Source organism: Periophthalmus magnuspinnatus, chromosome 3, assembly GCF_009829125.3.
Source record: "Periophthalmus magnuspinnatus isolate fPerMag1 chromosome 3, fPerMag1.2.pri, whole genome shotgun sequence".
Classification (NCBI taxonomy): Eukaryota; Metazoa; Chordata; class Actinopteri; order Gobiiformes; family Gobiidae; genus Periophthalmus; species Periophthalmus magnuspinnatus.
In genome coordinates this window covers 18,085,232-18,103,898 of record NC_047128.1, presented here as the reverse complement: position 1 = coordinate 18,103,898, position 18,667 = coordinate 18,085,232, and the positions used below count along the sequence as shown (strand labels likewise).

The window sequence follows — 18,667 nt, the reverse complement described above, 5'->3', positions numbered from 1 at the left end:
GTTTGCATTTTCAGCTTGATTCACTATTGTCCTGATAGCTTTAGATTTATAAATGTGTAGAACTCAAGTCAGTATTGAACATTTTTAAGCATATCTAAGCAGAAGACACTGATCAGCTCTTCAAATTCAAAACAAAGAATCGGTTCGTTGAGTCTGATCTAAGCTGAAGACACCACTTTAATAAAATAATTTAACAATTTTTACAAATAGGTAAAATGCATATAATACTTTTCTAACTCAAAACTTTTAAAATTCGCAATACACAAGGCATTGTCAGACAAAAAAAATACAATTGCAAAATCAGGCATTAGTAACTGTAGGCTAACTGATGCACTCACCTCAGCCACAAACACATTACTCCAAATGTTGATCATTTTGTTATTCTGAGCTCCTCACAACTTTGCTAACCCTCTACTCACAATCGAAATCCACTACCCTCCTCCCACGTCTCCCTCTATAGTGCTCCATTTACCAGATAAAATCCACTGCATTAAGGTCCACTCACCTCAGCAGTCTGTCCGCAAACACCACTCCATTAAAGTCTTTACCGAATAAAAGCAGCACCTCCGTGACTTCTCCGGAGCACGACCCTGTAGAGCGGAGCAGGCTGCCCCACACATGTGCTGCCCTCTGGGGTGAATGCGGAGAGGAAGCTTGTGCATGTATTAGATGACCTGGGCCAAGGTCCACTGGGACAAAGGGAAAATGGAGAGTCACGTGTGAAGGTGCAGCGGTACAATCTGGCCCCGCCACAACCACTGCATAGAGAATGAGCTGCAAACACTCTTGTGGATGGTGAATGGGAGCTATATAGATCCTAAATGTGTGGATTTTTCTGACAAGTATTGGATTTGCAATTTATGTTTTAATAGTAGGATCTGTTCGGAGTGCTTAAACACATCACTGAGTATTAATATTGGTCTAAAATACAGGGTTACCAGGTTTTGTTTATAATAAAATTGAATATTTAGTTGTTTGCATATCTTCAAATTTTTTAGGATTTGAAAATGTATATTAATAATGTAATTGTGATTTTGAGTTGAATGTGTGTGTGTGTTACATTGTAATAAATAGTAGTCAATGAAGAACTGACACAACATTTTGGAAACACAGGGAGGTTGTGCAACTCTAAGCAAAAGCACTAACCACCATGTCACATTTATTTAGAAAGAACAATGTTATGAAAAATAACCACAAAAGCCACAAGGACAAGTTATAAGACTGATCTGTAAAGGCTACCAGTAAGAAAACCAAGGCGAGATAGATGGGTTTAATGCAATACCGTGGAACATTCCAGGCAAATCAATAGCATCTTATTAACACAAACATCGAGTGTACCCTATGGCAGAAAAGTTTTGAGCTTTATACCATGATTTAGTCATATTATATCATCCATGCATGTTTCAGTAATTTATTGATCTCTTCTGACTCCTTTTCGAACCTTCCTTAGGGTTAGTTCTAAGATTCAGTCCAATGCTCAACAGTGGTGCCATGTAACAATGTAAAAGTAGTAAAGTGCTGTACATAAGTATAAATTTCAGGTATCTGTACTGCACTTGAGTACATTTTAAAGTGGATACTGTTTTCTTTTACTTCATTAGATTTGAGAACATGTATGTACTTTCACTCAAGTTTTGAACTGGACTGAAAAGTGTTTTTGTTTGAGACCTGCTGAAAAGGCTGAGGGGTTTATTTTTAACATGCTCATAATTTAAGGAAACGATAAAACATGATTCATTCAATTGTTTCTGTTGAACAAAATACAGCACAAATCACTATTTGAAGCCTTATAAGACCTCAAAATATGCATAAAATACTTTTTTACACTTTAAGTACATTTTTAAATGGGCACTTTAAGTTGATTTTTTTCATGTGATACTTTTACTTGAATTTTTTTTTTGCTCCAGTATCAAAATTGAACAAATTCCTTCACCACTGATGCTCAGTCCAAAACCCTACGTCAGCCATGCTCCCACATGACAAATCTTCATAAACAAACAAAAAGATGATACAAAACTGTACACAACAACTGCACAAACCTAATGCGATGTGCAGTAGTTTCACACTGGACACTGATTGTATTGTGATAGCGCTCTGAAGAGGGAGTGACTTAGTGCAGAGAGCAAAGGGAGGGGAGACTCAGAAACAAAATTAAAAACAAAAGTGAAACATATAAAAAATAATAATACGTTGTTTTTGGCGAATATAGCACTTTCACATAAATAAAAGATAGCATGGTGATCTAAATGTTACGTGTCAGCAGTTAATGCCCCGTGGAAGTAAAATACCTCCTCTTTAAATTACAAAGCTGTTTCCACCCTACGATGCTATTACTATTGGCAGTTGGTCAATCTGTAGTTCTTCTGGAAGCACACATCTTTCTGAATCCCTTTAGTTTGAAGAGCTCTGTAAAAAAGCGCTCACTATCACTCTTCTACCCTTCTCTCGTTCTATTTTCTCTCCATCCCAAAATAATCCCCTAAAAAAGCTATTATCCTCTGTCCGTTTTCAAGCCGTCAGCAGATTTCCACTCTTGTCAGATTAGCTATTATGTGAGCGTAGCCTTTATGCAACACTTAGCTCCTCTCTTCACTTTTACTATGAAACAGAACATTGCCCGCGCCTATTGTAACTGTAGGTAATAAAAACTGTAAAACCCTTCAGCAGAAAATATGTCTCGTGATGGCTCAAATGACTCTATCCCCTTGTGATTTATAGGGGAAATTAATTACCTATCCCACGCTAGCGGCACAGAGGCGACCGCGCGGATAGCTACACCCTCTGCGTACTTGAACAACCTCTGCATAAGTAATGAGATTGAGATACATGTCCTGTCCGTGTGCGCAAACATGCTAGGACGGGGCGCGTTAAATGGCAAATGGGGCATACCTAGAGGGTTCTTAAATATCTTAAAAAACGCTGCGCTGATTGGTTGATTTTCAAAACTGGATGACGGGCAAAATTTCAATTACTTTCTTTGGTTTTATAGCATCTTCGCGGGAAGGGCTTCAACGGGATCCTTGGACTATCCGCGCTTGAGAGAGGAGTGAGAGAAGGAAGCGAGGGAAGAAAAAGGGAGGGGGGTGATAGAGGGAGAGAGCGAGAGAGAGAGGCAGGAGGAGCTTATGGGAACTAGCGGAGTGGTCTACCTTCCGTTCTAGCGCTCCGACACTGCAGTCTTGCTTTGGCAGCGTTCTGCGAGGGAACTGTTTTCTCCGCGCGCTTGGCTATTCTTTTTCTGATTACTATGACCTTACCGGACCCTCTCTTAGCATCCCCCACTTAGGCAAAGGGGGGTGGGAAGTAAAGAGAAAGCTGAAAGGAAGAAAAGAAGAGGAGGAGAGAAGCGGACCGAGCTTACTTTTGGCTGTCGAAACTGGGAATTAATTAGCAGCTTGAGCGCAGAGCCGCGAAGGTGCCTGTAGCCCCATACCGATGCGCAGGCAGTAGGGGCTAGCGCAGCGTTCTCCTGAGACTTTCCTGAAACAAATTGAACAAGTTAGGGCACGTGGATTTAAGGATATTCCAAGCGGGAGGAAAAGAGAAAAAATAAAAAGGAGACGTCAGTTGCTCGCATGCTTTCCACTTCATTCTCATCATCCCGGCTTGAATCAACTCTTAAATTTTAATACACACATTATGGCTAATATATATGCAAGAGAAGCTGTTAGCATGCGCAGGAATTTGTAGCAAGTTGTACGTAAAGTTGTGTTAGCCTTGTGGAGCTTTTGCCATCCCAAATCATGGTTTCAAACGGTATCACTTTGCTGGTTTCTCCGTAGTTGGAAACGTGCTCGGGGTAAGGCTTAGTAACGGCTTCGTAGCTCTTGCATGGGACTCCGGTCTAGCTATTTGTCAGGAGAGGGAAGTGTTGCGAGATGAAACAAAACCGGGGCTTATCTCTGGCAGCATGGCACCTGCGTTTGACAGATTATAGCGCCGTAGATGTGTGCATGTGCCGTTAAGTACACAGACTCATACAGATGTTGTGGCTGGATTACATACAGTGACGCTTATTGCATTGAATCGTATTGTTGTGACTGTTGATGATGTTTACAAAGGTGCTGGGACTACTCAAAGAAAATAAGTTTGATGAATGTATTGAAACTTGTTGAAACGGATTAGAATTTATACCTTGTTTGCAAAAAAGTGTTGAAAAAAACTGACACAGCCACGTTGCTACGACTCAGACTTCGCAAAATAAGTATTTGTATCGAAAAGTTATTGATTATAGTTACAGAATGTTGCATATTTTTTCATTTCATCTCATTGTTTTGTGTTAGCATGGCTTTCGGATAATAACTTTTACAGAATCACACAACTTTCCACGGACCTATAACATAAAACAACCACCAACCCAAGCATGAGGCGTTCAAGTACAGACGAAACCCCGTACAGGCGAAGTCCTTCGTTGGACAGTAAACCGGAAACGCCTCCCTTTACCTCGGGTTTCCACCGGTTCAGTGGGGAGTTCGAATACAAGCGCCCGCCGTTCGCTTTCGGATTCACCACAACCAAAAAGCCCCAGTCCTCCAACGGGCGATACACTCCAGGCAAGAAGTATGTGGTGTTTTATCTGGACCTCTCCTTCATTTTTCTTCTAGAACTGCGTCGCTGTAAAATGGCAGAGGGATGCATGATGGCTCTGCGCTACGGGATGGTCTTCTTCAACCTCCTATTCTGGGTGAGTGAACAACTTTTACTGCTACTTCTCCGCAAGCTGGTTTTGGCATTGCTTGGAGTGATTTCCTCAAAAGAAGAGATGGGCGATAAATCATAAGCAAAATATATCCAAGTTCTTTTTTTTTGTGTTTATTCGTGTGTAGTCCAAAGTCACTACACCAGTTGCCTCGCAAGACTGGATTTAACCAACAGAAAGTTAGAAAAGAAAGCAGTGAAACAGTCATTGGTCAAGAACAGATTATTAACAGACAAGTTAAAATTACACTATGTAGCCTGTGCTTTTACTGTTGAAAACCAATACACAAAAAAATTATAACATGAATAACTTGGCCATCATGCCCAATGTTTTTGCAGTTACGAATAAATCAGCATTAGGATTGTTATTAGTAAAAGCTTTATTTGATTGAACACTCAATGTAATGTCTTTAACATGTAAAAGCTAGAAAAAAGGGCATATAAAGTGATATTTAAGTTTTTATAATCCATAAACTTTTTGTGTGACACTTGAACCCAAACCAAGACATTTAGAGCCATGTTTTTGCACGTTATTCCTGGATTGGAAAATATTATCTGTAGTAACCATAGTAACCATTATCAGCAAAAATAGACATGTTAATTTTTTGTCAAAATCGCCCACCTCTTCTAAAAAGATTGCAATTGTGAAACTTTGAATGCTGTTTGCCAAATGTAACTTTAAAATGCAATGCTGATGTTTTTTTGTTGTTGCCTTTCTTTGCATTCTGGACAACCCGACATTTGACTTTTTAATCTGGTAGCTAAGCATTTTCTTAATATTTGAGATTAACAAAGCTTCTTCGATTGTTTAATGCCTCCAACTTCAAACCAGTTTAATTCTTTGTAGGTAATATTTACAATGCAATAGCTTCATTCTTTGTCGTTAGCATGTGCTCTGATTCGCTTACAAAGGTGGAAAAAATCACTCATCTCATGGTAATCATGCGACGCAATTGCTGGAACTTGTTTGCGTCCCATAATCATTATTCGCGAGCCGAGCTATGATCTGCATAATTAGGCGAGATATGAAACCATGCATAGCGAAATTATAGCCAGTTATGTGACAAATTGCTTCTCTACATGTGTTTGATATCCACACCCCCACACAGCCAAGAAACGACAGTGAAGAAAGTTGGTAATATGAGGGACTGTATGTAGCCTGTGCTCTTACAGTTTAAAAAAAAAAATATTTTAATCACAGCTGAACCTGAATGGCCAGTGCCTAAATCTGCATAGAGGACACAGACACGTTTTTCTCTCATAGTGCGTCACAATGGCAGTCTCCCAGTTTGACGGTCGCACACTTCGTAGGGTGCATTTGAAGGACACTTTCGTAGGCCTGTCCCATTTCATGCACCCCACGAATGCAGCAAATGTGCCCTGCGTTTCCAGCGTTTCCACGGAGATCGGCCGTGAGCGACGTGTGCATCCGAGCAGATTTCGTGCACTTCTATATCCCATCATGCACTGACTTCTTCTACAGGAGAAACAAGGTATATTTCCTTAAAGTTATGTAATACTAGCTACAATTGGGGAAAAAAATCACCTTGAATGTTATATCTGCCTGGGAAAGATTAATTCCTTACTTCATTCAGTCTAGACAGAAATAAACGGCTGCGATAACGACACCTTGAGTCTTCTATGAAATAATAAAGAATTAAAAATAGAACAAATTATTTCATTTCATGTCCATTTTACATGTTTAGATCATTAGTCAGCAGCCATCACAGTTGTTAGGCGACGTAACGTAAGCAATATAACATAAGAGCACAGACGGTGGTTGACGTGCGCTCCGTGGTGTAGGGCTGTCCCATTTTGGCACTGTCTTTGCGGCCAACGGAGGCTACATGGAGGAGTACTCTACATCGGCCGGATAATTCGAACGGTAATTCGAAGTGTGCAGCTGTCGATTTGAGACACGGCCCATGCCTCATGTGAAAGCTCAGGCTGCACTAGCACTCATTAATGACTGGCTGCAGGTGCTGGGGTTTAAATAGTGACCATTCAGATCAGAGAGAATACTTTTAGGTTTAACTCTATAGCGTTGGTGATAGATTTGCGGTTGCGGACTTTCCATTACCGTCCCTCCGCAACCAATTGTGCTGTCCTGTAAATTCAAGCGGCATCTTAAAGCAGAGGCATGGGGCTCTTTAAATATGTTACTGTCATTACGGTAATGTGCTTACGTTGTCCCTCGAAGATGACCAATTAGATGACCAATGACCAGTTACTCGATGCATCAAAGGAAAAATAAGGATGGATATGTAAAATAGAGGTAGTTGTGTGAAAAAAAGGCAGTACATCCTGATAATTCCTCTAACGCAATTTTGTAAAAAAAAAAAAAAAAAAATTGGTGTAAAAGTATAGACTGAGGAGATTATAGACCATTTTAGCTCACCTAAAGGGTTAAAGACTCCATATTAAGTTTAGGTTTAAAGGGTCTATATTCCTCATTAAAAACCTACCGTGAATTATGTTAAACACACAAACACATTTAGTACTTCCACTTTGTGATGTCATGTGGTAATACAGGAAGTACTCTATTGTGTTTTTGAATTCCATACACCTTCAACAATCGCTCCCGAACTGAAGGTTAACTTGAAAACTACCATTTAATGACATCACAAGGTAGAACAGAGAATTTTGAGCTTTGTAGACAGACTAATAATAAAGGATTACTCAAATGAGTAAATGAGTGAGTTTGAAGTGTGTAGACTGCAGAATTACCTTTACAAATTCTAATCCAGATGGCTTTTTGAAAAGATGGAAGACTTTTGACTTTTCAAGCTGGTACTTGTTTTCGCACGTTTTGAGCTATATATATGTAATAGACATCCTTAGCACCTTTCCTCTGTCTTCTACAGATAGCATAATGAATCCTGCTGTTTCTATCTTTGTACGGTTTTGTCAAATCCGTGAGAAATTTGTCAATGTTTTTTCAACCGGAAGACAGAGAAAGGTGATGAACAGTTTTTTTTAAAGAGATAAAGATATGACAAGCACTTAGAGATATCAGTCCTGCAGTGGAAGGCAAGTATGAAGGATGTCAAAGGTGGTGTAGAGAAGGAGATGGAGAGGCTGAGGAGACTGATGGTTCTGCTGCTGCGGTGAAGATTGTATTAAGAACAATCAATTTATATGAATTGGTTCGAAAGATAAGTGGAAAAGACAGGGTTTGTGATTGGTTGACAGTTATAGACTGGCAACGGGACATAGAATTGCATAGATACCGATACTGGTATGAGGTACTGACTCAGGAGTCGAATTGTATTTATTGGGTATTGATTTCAGGATGTTGGTTCTGGGTTAGACAATCAATTAAGGCACTTACATCAGACCTATTGCAACTGCAAAAGCTTTAAATCATGCTATAGTTGTTTCCTCTTCTCACTTACCCTCTTGAAGTTGTATTTGGAGTGACGTGTGCATGTTTGAGCAATCTTTAATCACATGTATTCACGCCATATTGCAGATCAACCCCTGTGTTCACATATACTCTGTACTTACTTCGTTCCCCAATTTTATTTTCTTGATCGGTGATATATGGAGGATTCAGCAGAGTTGCAAAGTCATTTTGGTACAAATTAAAGTAATCCACTGCTTGAGTGTGATGTGCAGCTGTCCATAGGAGGTGGTGACGCTTTGTTGCAATGACGTTTGAGGTGATGTCAGCTCCCACTGGGCACTGCAGTTTTCTAACATAAAAGTCATTTTAGATGAATATTATGATTTATCCCCAGAAAAGTGGAAGAAAATGAATGGATGGATGGTTATGATTTAAAATGTGCAAATTATAAAATACAGGTGTTGTAGATTATATCTATATAGCAAACTCAAGCACAATATGTCTCTCTGTGGCCTAGCACTAAAGTACATCTCCGACATGTCAGTGCCATATGAACTATCTCACACTCTGAGGACTTCAGGGACCAGCCTCCTGCTGGTGCCCAGAGTCAGGACTAAACATGGGGAATCAGCATTTCAGTTTTATGCAGCTAAAATCTGGAACAGTTTTCCTGAAGATGTGAGACAGGCCTCTACTTTGACAATGTTTAAATCCAGGCTCAAAACAGTTCTGTTTAGCTGTGCATACGACTGAAAGGTTTTTATTCTGCACTCTTCTCTTTTAATGTTCACTGTATGATGATTATTTATGTTTTTTTAATTTGTTTGTATTGTGATTTTAATGTCTTTCTAATTCTGTAAAGCACTTTGAAATACTTTGTGTATGATTTGTGCTATACAAATAAACTTTCCTTGTCTTAATTTCCTTGCTTTAATTCATACATTGCAAATCCACAGTTTCTAGATCCCAGTGTTTCACAGTTTGGCATTAAACTTTGCATTAGCTTTGCATTACCTGCTTGTCTCCACGGAGGCAAGTTTAATGTCACACTGTGGAACATTCAAGGCAAAGCAATAGCATCTCCATGGAGACTATTAATAACAAGACGACAGCACAGATGACTCACCCTGCTTAAATTATCACTTTAGGTTTGTTTCAAAAGGTGACAATACTCCAACCACTTGACCTTATTTGATGTCACAGTCCTCTTCAGCACTAGCCCAGATACCAGCCCTGTGCTCCGGCTCCCATTGTAAACATTGTTCCTGCCCTCTCTGCTTCCTCCCTGATTGGATCTTCATTGAAGCCTTTCTTCAACCTGCGAGCTATCACCGCTAACCACTAGAGGTATGGCTCTTATGCTAATCGCTAAACTCAATGGTGTAGCGTTCTATAGCCCGTGTTTGTCTTGTCTTGTTCGAAGGGGTCTCCAGAGAGGGCAGAGGAGAAGAGGAGGAGGGAAAGGAGAGAAAGAGGGAGAGGACGGGGGAGAAGAGGAGAGGAGGAGGGAGAGGAGGGGGGTGGGCAGAGCAGAGGAGGAGGGAAAGGAGAGAAGGAAGGAGAGGATGGGGAGAAGAGGAGAGGAGGGAGAGGAGGGGTGGACAGAGCAGAGGAGGAGGGGAGCAGAGGAGTAAAGGAGGGGAAAGAGGAGGAGGGAGGAGGAGAAGATGAGGGAGAGAACATGAGAGCAGAGGAAAGGAGGGAAAGGTGCTGAGAAGAGAGAGAACAAGAAAGCGGAGGAGGGAGAGGAAGGAAAGGAGGGAGGAGAGAATGAAGTGCAGTGAAGGGAAAGAAAGAGAGGAGAGAAGGATGGTAGGAGCAGAGCAGTGGAGAGAAGGAGGGAGCAGAGAAGAGGAGCAGGGAGAGAAAGAATCAAAGTGGGAGCAGAGACGAGGTGAGAGTAGAAGAGAAGTAGAAAACTGAGGAGAGAGAAAAGGAGAAAGCAGAGGAGGGGAGAGTGAAGGACAGCAGAGGAAAAAGGGGGAACAAGGAGAGGAGGTGGGAAAGCAGAGGAGGAAGAGAAGAGGGAGCTGGTGGGAGATGGAATGAAAAAAGGAGAGAACAGGAGAAGAGGAGCGTTAGAAGAGGAGAGAAATGAGAAGAGAGCATAAGAGAGTGAAAGACAGAGAAAACGGGTGAAGAGAAGGTAAGAGGAGTGGAGTATGGAGATAAAGAGGAAGAAGAGTGGATGAAGGAAAGGGGAGAGAGAGAATGAGAGAGCAGGGGAGAATAAAGAGAACGCAGAGGAGGAGGGAGAGAAGAGAGGAAATCAGGAGAGACTAAAGGAGAGGAGGAAGCAGAAAGCACAGGAGATGAGGAGGATGGAAAGCAGGAAGGAGAAAGGAGAAGAGAAAGAGCCCGGGAGAGAGAGAGCGAGCGAGAAGAGAAGACAGAACCTGCGTTTAGCCGGCGCTGAGTGGGTGAGCGCTCTTGTACAGCTGCTGAGGAGTGGGCGTGCATGGCTGCATTTTGTGGACATATTTAGAGCGAGAGGGTTTGTTTGTGAGTAAATGGCACAGATACGGAAAGACGGGTTATGTTCTCGATGTCACGGCAATCCAAAGCATTTAAAAGGTTGCACTTTGTTTAGAATGTTCTGCAGTATAAAAAGACACAGCATTCAAAATATCAAAATAGAATGGTGAGATATTTTGAGTGAATAAGTGCACCTGGAGGACTGTCTACACATTTCCTGGTAGATTCTTTGGCATGTTTTGTAGTGATATCTGTGTAATTGCCGGTTCCATCTTACCTGTCCAGCCAGAACCACTTTTTTTTGCTTTGACAACACTTTACAAAGACGAGTGGGCCTGTCATGATAACACTTTTTGAAGCATGATATATTGCCACGAAGAAATACTACGATAAACGATAATAATTTGAAGCTGCTTTATGCCACTGACACAAAGCAAGATAATCCCAGGAAACCAGTTTTTCAATAGACAGTGTCATTCAAAAGGCCTGAGCTGCAAAAAATAAATAGCAGAAGGAACAAATTGGTAGCTATAGAAGTTATTTATTCAACTCTCTACAGCTCAAATATCATCTTAAGAAGTTGATATAGTAATTATCGTGACAGGCCTAGTATCCTTTCTGATTCCAGAGGGCGTGATCGACAGGCGGATTAACCAATCAGAGAGATGCGTGTGCCGTTCAGGTAAAATCAAAAACATGGTGGCTTAGTGGTTAAAAAAAGGGGGGAAAAAACAACATGGTTTTCTGCAGAATTGACAATCGAAGCACCAAAGAGACGTGTTAGAAAGTACTGGCTGAGATTGGACTAGAGCTAGGACAGAGGTTTGTCACATGGGATGGTTCAATTCCAAACACTTCTGGATTTAAACAGAATTTAGAAAGGACAGGCAAGGTTTCATCCAGCTGACACAAATTTCTCTTCTGTATTTTTGTTTGTTTATAGCATCAAAGTGTTTTGTTTTTTTCAATCATCCAAGAGTGTTTCCAGTTGATGGGACATATCGATTTTACAATGTAATACAATGCACTTATTCTCCTAGTATTACTATTTTAAATGGTATAATGCATGATTCATTGGATTTAATGGATCTGCAGAAGGTCATTTATCATTATATCTTTACTGCATTGCCTGAAGTAGTCCCCACACCTATTAAGGACATGTTCACCATTACGTAAGTACTGATTCATATTGATTGTATGAATAGTTTGGTATCAAATTTGCACATTGCTTAACTAGGTCACAAGGTTATGATTGAAAAAGAATTCACTGAGTTCGAATTTGTAAATGTGCAAAAACGATTTCAGCTAGCATTGTCAATCTTCAGATCAAAATCAGATACTAATTGATACTTAAACTAGGACAGAAATGAACCTTTCCTGAATAGCTTTAGGAAGATTGTGAGAGACCAACTGAGGGATTGCACATATATAAGGCCACATGGTAATATAACTCAAACATGCATGGATGACATCTACAACTTCCTCAGGCATGTTTCTGATGAGGGGAACAGCGTTATGACATGAAAGCAAAAAAATCCATCTTGCATAATACCCCCTCTTGACCTTACTGGGAAAACGTGTCACCATAAAAAGTGACAAATCCAACACCAAAATATGGCTTAAGTTTGAATATGACAAAGAAAATCTGCCTTTTTAAACTTTTTTACTATACATTTCTATCAGGTTGACAGATGGACAGATGGTTTGTACGTTGAAGTATTGAAAAACAGATACTAATCGATACAAGTTTTAGAAGGGGCAGATACTCATTTGAGCAGGTATCAATACTAAAGTCACATTCACATAACAGAAATGAACCTTTTCTGAATAGCTTTAGAATGATCTCGAGCGGCATCAGAACTATAAGAACACATAGACTAGTATACGCCCATGGACAGGACCCGGCAACTGTCAGAGTGTGTTCCACCAACAGTTTTTTCTGATCCGGGAACTAGACTGGAGTTATACCTTTATTTTTAAGGTCTGGAATAATATAAACACACATTTTAGACGAATGAAGCCCACATTTTCATGAGCCTCATCTCTTCCTCTCCGCTCACAGCACAGAACTGTCCTACAGCCTTATCCCGCGCCACTGTCAACCCACTCCAGAGCCTCCTGTGCAGAGTGGGAGTTCTGAATCTAAATTACAGACAACTCACTTTTTGAACGAGCCCAAATGCGATGAATCTGTTCACAATATTAAATGCACTTTGACGACAGAGAGACAGATAGGGCGGATGAGGATGTGAAGAAACCCGACATCGCAGCATTATGACTAAATACAGGTAAAGTCACATGCTTTAGGCTAATGAGGTGAACAGCATCATGAATGAGCATCTTTTGTGCAACTTTTAGTTCCAATTATTGTAGATCAGTGTCAGATTGAGCCAGTAAAAGTGGCAAACAGGGGGAGGGCTGTGCTCTGATGTAGGGTTGGGAATCGAGTACATGGGATGTCATCCATCAGAGTGAGTGCTGTAGCGTTGTAAAAAGCCTTGTGAGAATGAACTTTTGCACCTATCCAGATCTGTTCCAAACTGTAGCAGAGTTAGACTGAGCCGACACAGGGTGTAGGTGAGGAGAGGGGAGGGCTACTCTCTGGTACGGGGATTAGAGTGGTTACAGTGTCAGGTGCTGCTGTGACTTGAGTCAGAATGAATGAACATCCTGGTGTACTTTATACTGTTTAAAATCGAAAGATGGTCAGTTGCGTTGTTCCAAAGCCACTTATTGTTCCAGCAACATCTGATTTACAAATTAAGCACTGCATGGACCACTATGGAACCTACCTGGACGACTGAGGGATTACACAGATATAAGACTGCATGTTTTTTATATATGAGTATCAAGTCTCTTCCTTAGTATCAAAATCGAGTTGAATTGATTTACTTGCTCTATCAGTTATGTGTATACCATTAATGAGATATGTATTTTGCAATGCATTATGCAGTCTGAATGCCTATGCCCCATTTGGACATATATAATTGGCATCTATCTAACCCTATACCTCATCTCCTTCCACTGGTCCAGTCCACCCATCCCATCTTTCCATCCCCTCTCTCATCTCCCCTCCAGCAGCAGGAATAGCAGCTCTGTTCTGATGATTGCATCTGTTTGCCTTGGGGATGTTTGAGCACCGGTGTGCTTCCCAACGCCAATCTATAATGTCAATCGTAGTGAGCGTTTTTATTCTGGCTTTGAAGAATATGGCTGCAGCCTTCACATCTCCACACCTCCATCTCAGCTGCCTGGATCAGTCTAAATTCACACGCTGTAGTTTACGGAGGAACCTGAGGAGCTTTTCAGACTTTCTTTAAGGTTAGGGTTTCATGTTTTAGGGATTGGGATTCTACTCTATCTATGCACATAAAAAACAACAGCCAGTAGAGGGCGCATTTTGATTTAGTACCAAATATTAAAGGTTGGTTTATGGTCAAGCAGCCAACTTAACGTAAATGTTCTGCAAAGTACGTAACAGCCAATCAGAAAACTTTGTGACGCACCTCTCAGCCAATCAGAAAGCTTGCAGTTTGCCGTGTGTGCGCACTGTGTACGTGCACCTCAACCATGGATCTATAATAAGAACTGGATAAGACACTCCCCCTTTGTTCCGGGGCGAGATTGGCTATCGGTCACTTTTTTGGTAATTCAAACTTCCCATGTTCGGCTGACAGGGAGTCCACAGCGTTCACAAATGTCGGATTTTGTAGGGATTCTTCTCTATTTTCAAAAACATGAACATTTTAAATCCTCAAAGCAGCAAAAAGTTAGCTTTGTAAGATTTAGCCTAACCCTGCTCCGAGCCTGCGCTAGCTCCGCTCTAGCTGCTATCACAGGTTTCTGATGTCACATGGGTGGAATGGGGAAGAGAACATTTTTTGGGCCCGTGCACCAATGAGCACAGGCCACTGAAAACAACACAACGCCATCTTAGGTTCACCATCCAGGTTTTATTATACTTCCATGACCTTGACCACTGCAGACCTCAAGTAGTGTCATTGGTTTATTCTCAAAACACTATGAACTATCTGAAAAACAGCCAGAGCATGTTGCAAACATCTATGAACAGGAACCTAATGTAATTGTATATTGTTCTAATATATAACTAATAGAAAGTAAAATGTTTTGGATTCTCCCGTTGCACCTACTCAAATGATTCTGGTCTGTGTTAATAAAAAAAAATGCTGTAAGCCAACGTACATTACATATTACACCAAAGCTTTTTTGGGTCTAAATCAAGTGACAACAGTGTCCAAATTCCAGACTAGATTAATAAAAAGACTTACAGTTTTCATTGTATACCTTTCGTTTTGGGTGTTGCTGATTGTAGAATATTTTATAGTGACTTCATCCTGAAAATCACAGATCCATTATCCATTAGCAACAAGATCCATTATCCATGACATTCTGATGCCAGGTTCACACACTGCTTATACAATTATCCTCTTTGCAACCATTTAAAGGGGCCGTACCTATTTTTTTATTGTCTTACATTTTTTTAAACGGTTTGCATTTGTCTAAAGTTATTCCTCACTTACCTCATCCATTCTGAGTGTTCTAATTATTCACCAACAATAAGTTTATAAGCACATTTCCCAACTTTCAGGGTCCGGTGCGGAGTTTTGGCATCAAGGTAGAGCTAACAGCAACTAGCATGCAAACTGTGCACTTCCTGATTCTCAGACAATAAAAAATGCTTTGTAATTACATGCAAACGATACACAGCAGACTTATTTTGATCTCAGGAGCTGCTTATACAGTACTGGGGCAAGACTAGCTTTTCTACTGTCTAAATAAAGAGTGTTTTTATTACTATTATCATTGTGGTGTCGGAAGTGGTATCGACTATATTGCTTTGTATTCAAATCAACAAAGACAAATTTTGCTCAAACACGTGGAAAGTAGTGTTTACAGGCTCTTTAAATTACACATCAGCTCACATTTCGATTGTTCAACAGCATTACCATAACACATACCTCCAAACGTCTCCTCTGTGGTCACCTGCTTGCTTCTGCCCCACCTGTCAGCCTCTCTTCTGGTCATGGTCAGGGAATGAGATGGAGCCTGGGACGCTGGAATCCAATCATGGGGGAAAGATGCAATGCTCCAGGGGGACCAAGTGACCTCCTGACCCACACGTCTCCTGACCGCTCCACAGTCCTACGGAGGGGTGTGCTTGTGGGTTATTAGCGCCGTGCGAATACGGGCGTGTGGTGGAGGTGTGCTGGGATAAATAATGGTACTTGACCAGGGAGGCAATAGGCGAACTGCAGAACCAATCTCACACAGGAAAGCGGGTGAGGCTAGAGATGGAGACGGATTGTACAATATATCATTAGATTAGTGTTATTTCCAGCGGTGGGTAAAGTGAATTGTATTTGAGTAAAAGTACTGTTACTTCAAAATAAGGGTGTCAGATACTAATTGCCACTAAAACTAGTGTCGCTACAAGAACAAGTATTGACATAAATAGGACAAAATTAGACTTTCCTTAATTGTTTGAGAATGGCCACATGAGAACAACTATTGTTTCTTGTTGCAAATGACATTCTATTGTACATTTTAAATAATTGTGGTTTTAAGTCTTTTCATTTTTAATAAAAATCAAGTTAGAAATTGTAGTATCATAGCAGTAACTCCAATTAAATATGAATAGTACCTGTTTGGACACATGTGATATGTGTGGAATTGAGGTTATTAATCAGACAAAACAAATAATGATGTTTTGGTATTCTCATTCTAGGAACAATGTCAAAAAACAAAGTAACAACTAGTGTTACTTCAAAACAATATTATTCAAAAAATATTATTCATATAAAAACAAACTCAAACCCCTTGGTGCCATTTCTAACTATCAGAATCTAAATAAAACAAAAACATTCCTATTCAGACATGCAGAGTCACATCACATTCTGAGAGATAAAAGTTGGCAAACACATTTAGTCAGGGTATAAATGTTTTAAGGAGTTGTGAGTTTGGTAAAAGCCTGTCATGGGGGTGCCACTTCAGCCGTCTGCTCCTCTCTAATGAATCACACTTGTGCTCAGAGCTGTCACGTTTGAACAACTGAGGGAAAGTAAAACAAATCTTTCACTCATGGTTTGTAACCAACTGTGGATACAGATCACACTATAGTGTCCCAGTGGGGGGAATCAGTGGATCCTAAAGTGGGTCTGGGTGTGGGCCGTGTGTTGGATGTTCCTCAAAAAAAGATGACAACACTAAACATGGAATGCAACTAGTTTTCATTGTATTTCAAGCATATAGTGTTTACAAACCACACTAACAAAAAGGACTATGAGAAATCAATCTTTCATCCAACTGTAACTTACTTGAACATGGTCTTAACTTCTCATTATTATTGTGCCACAGTGCAGAAGGATAGGGAGTCCTTGGGATATTTTCATACCGAACATCAGGTTTAGAAGTTTAGAACATCAGGTGTAAATAATTATGCTATTGTATTTATATAATTCAGACCTTTCAGCCATGTTCAGCCATAGTTGTTTCCCCTCAACATTTACTCAACCAAAGTAGTTTTAGGAGTGAGTTTGAGCAATCTTAAAATTTTCAGTATTCCCGATCAACCCTCGTTTTTCACCTCCACGGCATACGCCCACTGCTCTGTATTTCACTCTCCAGTTTTCTTTTCGTAATCTGTGATAAGCGCAGGAATTGGCAGCGTCGTGTAGTCATTTCGGTGTAAGTGGAAAAAAAATCTGCCGCTCGCTAGTGTGATCTGTGTCCACCCATCGGAGGTGCCGACATCTGGACGGCTCTTTATTGTCATGACAGCGACGTCAGCTCCCATTGGGCGCCACAGTTTTCTAACGCTGAAGTAAGCTGACCTGTTTCTTTTATTAAATAATGTGTAAATTATAACATAACCGTTCAGCAGACTCAAGCACAATATGCCTTCTTTAAAGTTACTGTTCCACCTCTGCTTGTCTCCATGGAGATTTCCTTGCTTGCCTTTTAATAGGGTAATACCAACATAGTCATTATAATCTCATAATGAAATTTGCCCTGTGCATTTGACACCTCCCAGCGCAGAACCCTGACACCCTTTTCCAAATCTTGGGCCAGTATCTTGGTCAGGAGTTCCTAGATGGAAACGTGAAGTACAAAAAATCCACAGAGAACTTTAGGAAAAAAAAAAAAAACAAAATCCATAAGTTCCAGGAATCAAAGCACTATTCATTTATTGCATGTCAAGAATATAAGTAGCAGTCTTGTATCTCTCTAAGTTCACAAGCATCAATCATATCTGCTGGTATCTCCAGGCGAATGCTCTTTGGACCAATCACTCTCCCCTACAGCACGTCCCACCCCAATTAGGCTCCTTCCTCATTTCCCAGACCTCCGCTGAGCCTCGCACTCCTGCTCATCTGTCCATTTCTCATCTCGCCCTCCAGCTACAAGACTAGAGCCAAGACTGTGCCAAGATCCACAGGAGTCTTAGTGCTGTAATTTTCTTTAAAAATCTAGTTTGTTGTTCTACTAATCTTAATGGAATCATACAGACTTAAATAGGGTAGCACTTACGTATTTTGTTTGCATTTAAACTACTAGGGCTGCAAGATTAACCGCAATCAAGTTGAAATTGCGATTTAATTAGACACAGTTAGCAAATCGCAAAAATTGCAGTTTTTGAAGTACCATAAGTTTCTCCACAAAAATCGTGTTCTGCATTTAAAAAAAACCCTGCTAATCCTGTAGTTTAAATCTGCACAAACATGTTCTGAAATGAGATTCTTCGTATTTTTGTCAACTCTCTGGCATGTGTTTGAAATGTGAACTCCCCAATCCAAAATTGTTACATACCAGATTAAAGAAGACCTATTCTTTTTCTAGTACTGGTATTAAACTATAACATACATAGCTCATTATTTTACATTTTGAATTGCAAACCCCAAATTGATATAAAATGGTTTAACAATAGTAATTAAAAAATTGACTTCCTATTCAAAGCTGCAGAACTGAACTTCAGAGGGGAATTTCACCGAAGCAAGCAGCTAATTTTTATTTACTTTCTATTTCTACCTTTTGAAAAGTGACTACAAGATATTTTTGACCTGGGTTTGTGTGACTCAGCCGTAAGGGTAGGTGAAAGAACACATTTTTAGAGCACTCAAGCCTGAAATG

The 18,667-nt window shown here is 40.4% G+C and overlaps 1 protein-coding gene across 2 annotated transcripts in view; it reads left to right on the top strand.

Moving 5' to 3' along the window:
* The window catches only part of tspan4a (tetraspanin 4a), a 406,837-nt gene that overhangs the window by 98,287 nt on the left and 289,883 nt on the right, over positions 1–18,667 (top strand). The window contains exon 2 of one of the 2 annotated variants that reach the window (XM_055232518.1): positions 4,605–4,684. In XM_055232518.1, the coding sequence (XP_055088493.1) occupies positions 4,622–4,684 (63 nt within the window). In that variant the 5' untranslated portion in view covers positions 4,605–4,621. Of the gene's footprint in view, positions 1–4,354; positions 4,685–18,667 lie in introns of those variants that run through there. The other variant, XM_033991763.2, reaches the window with a different exon arrangement.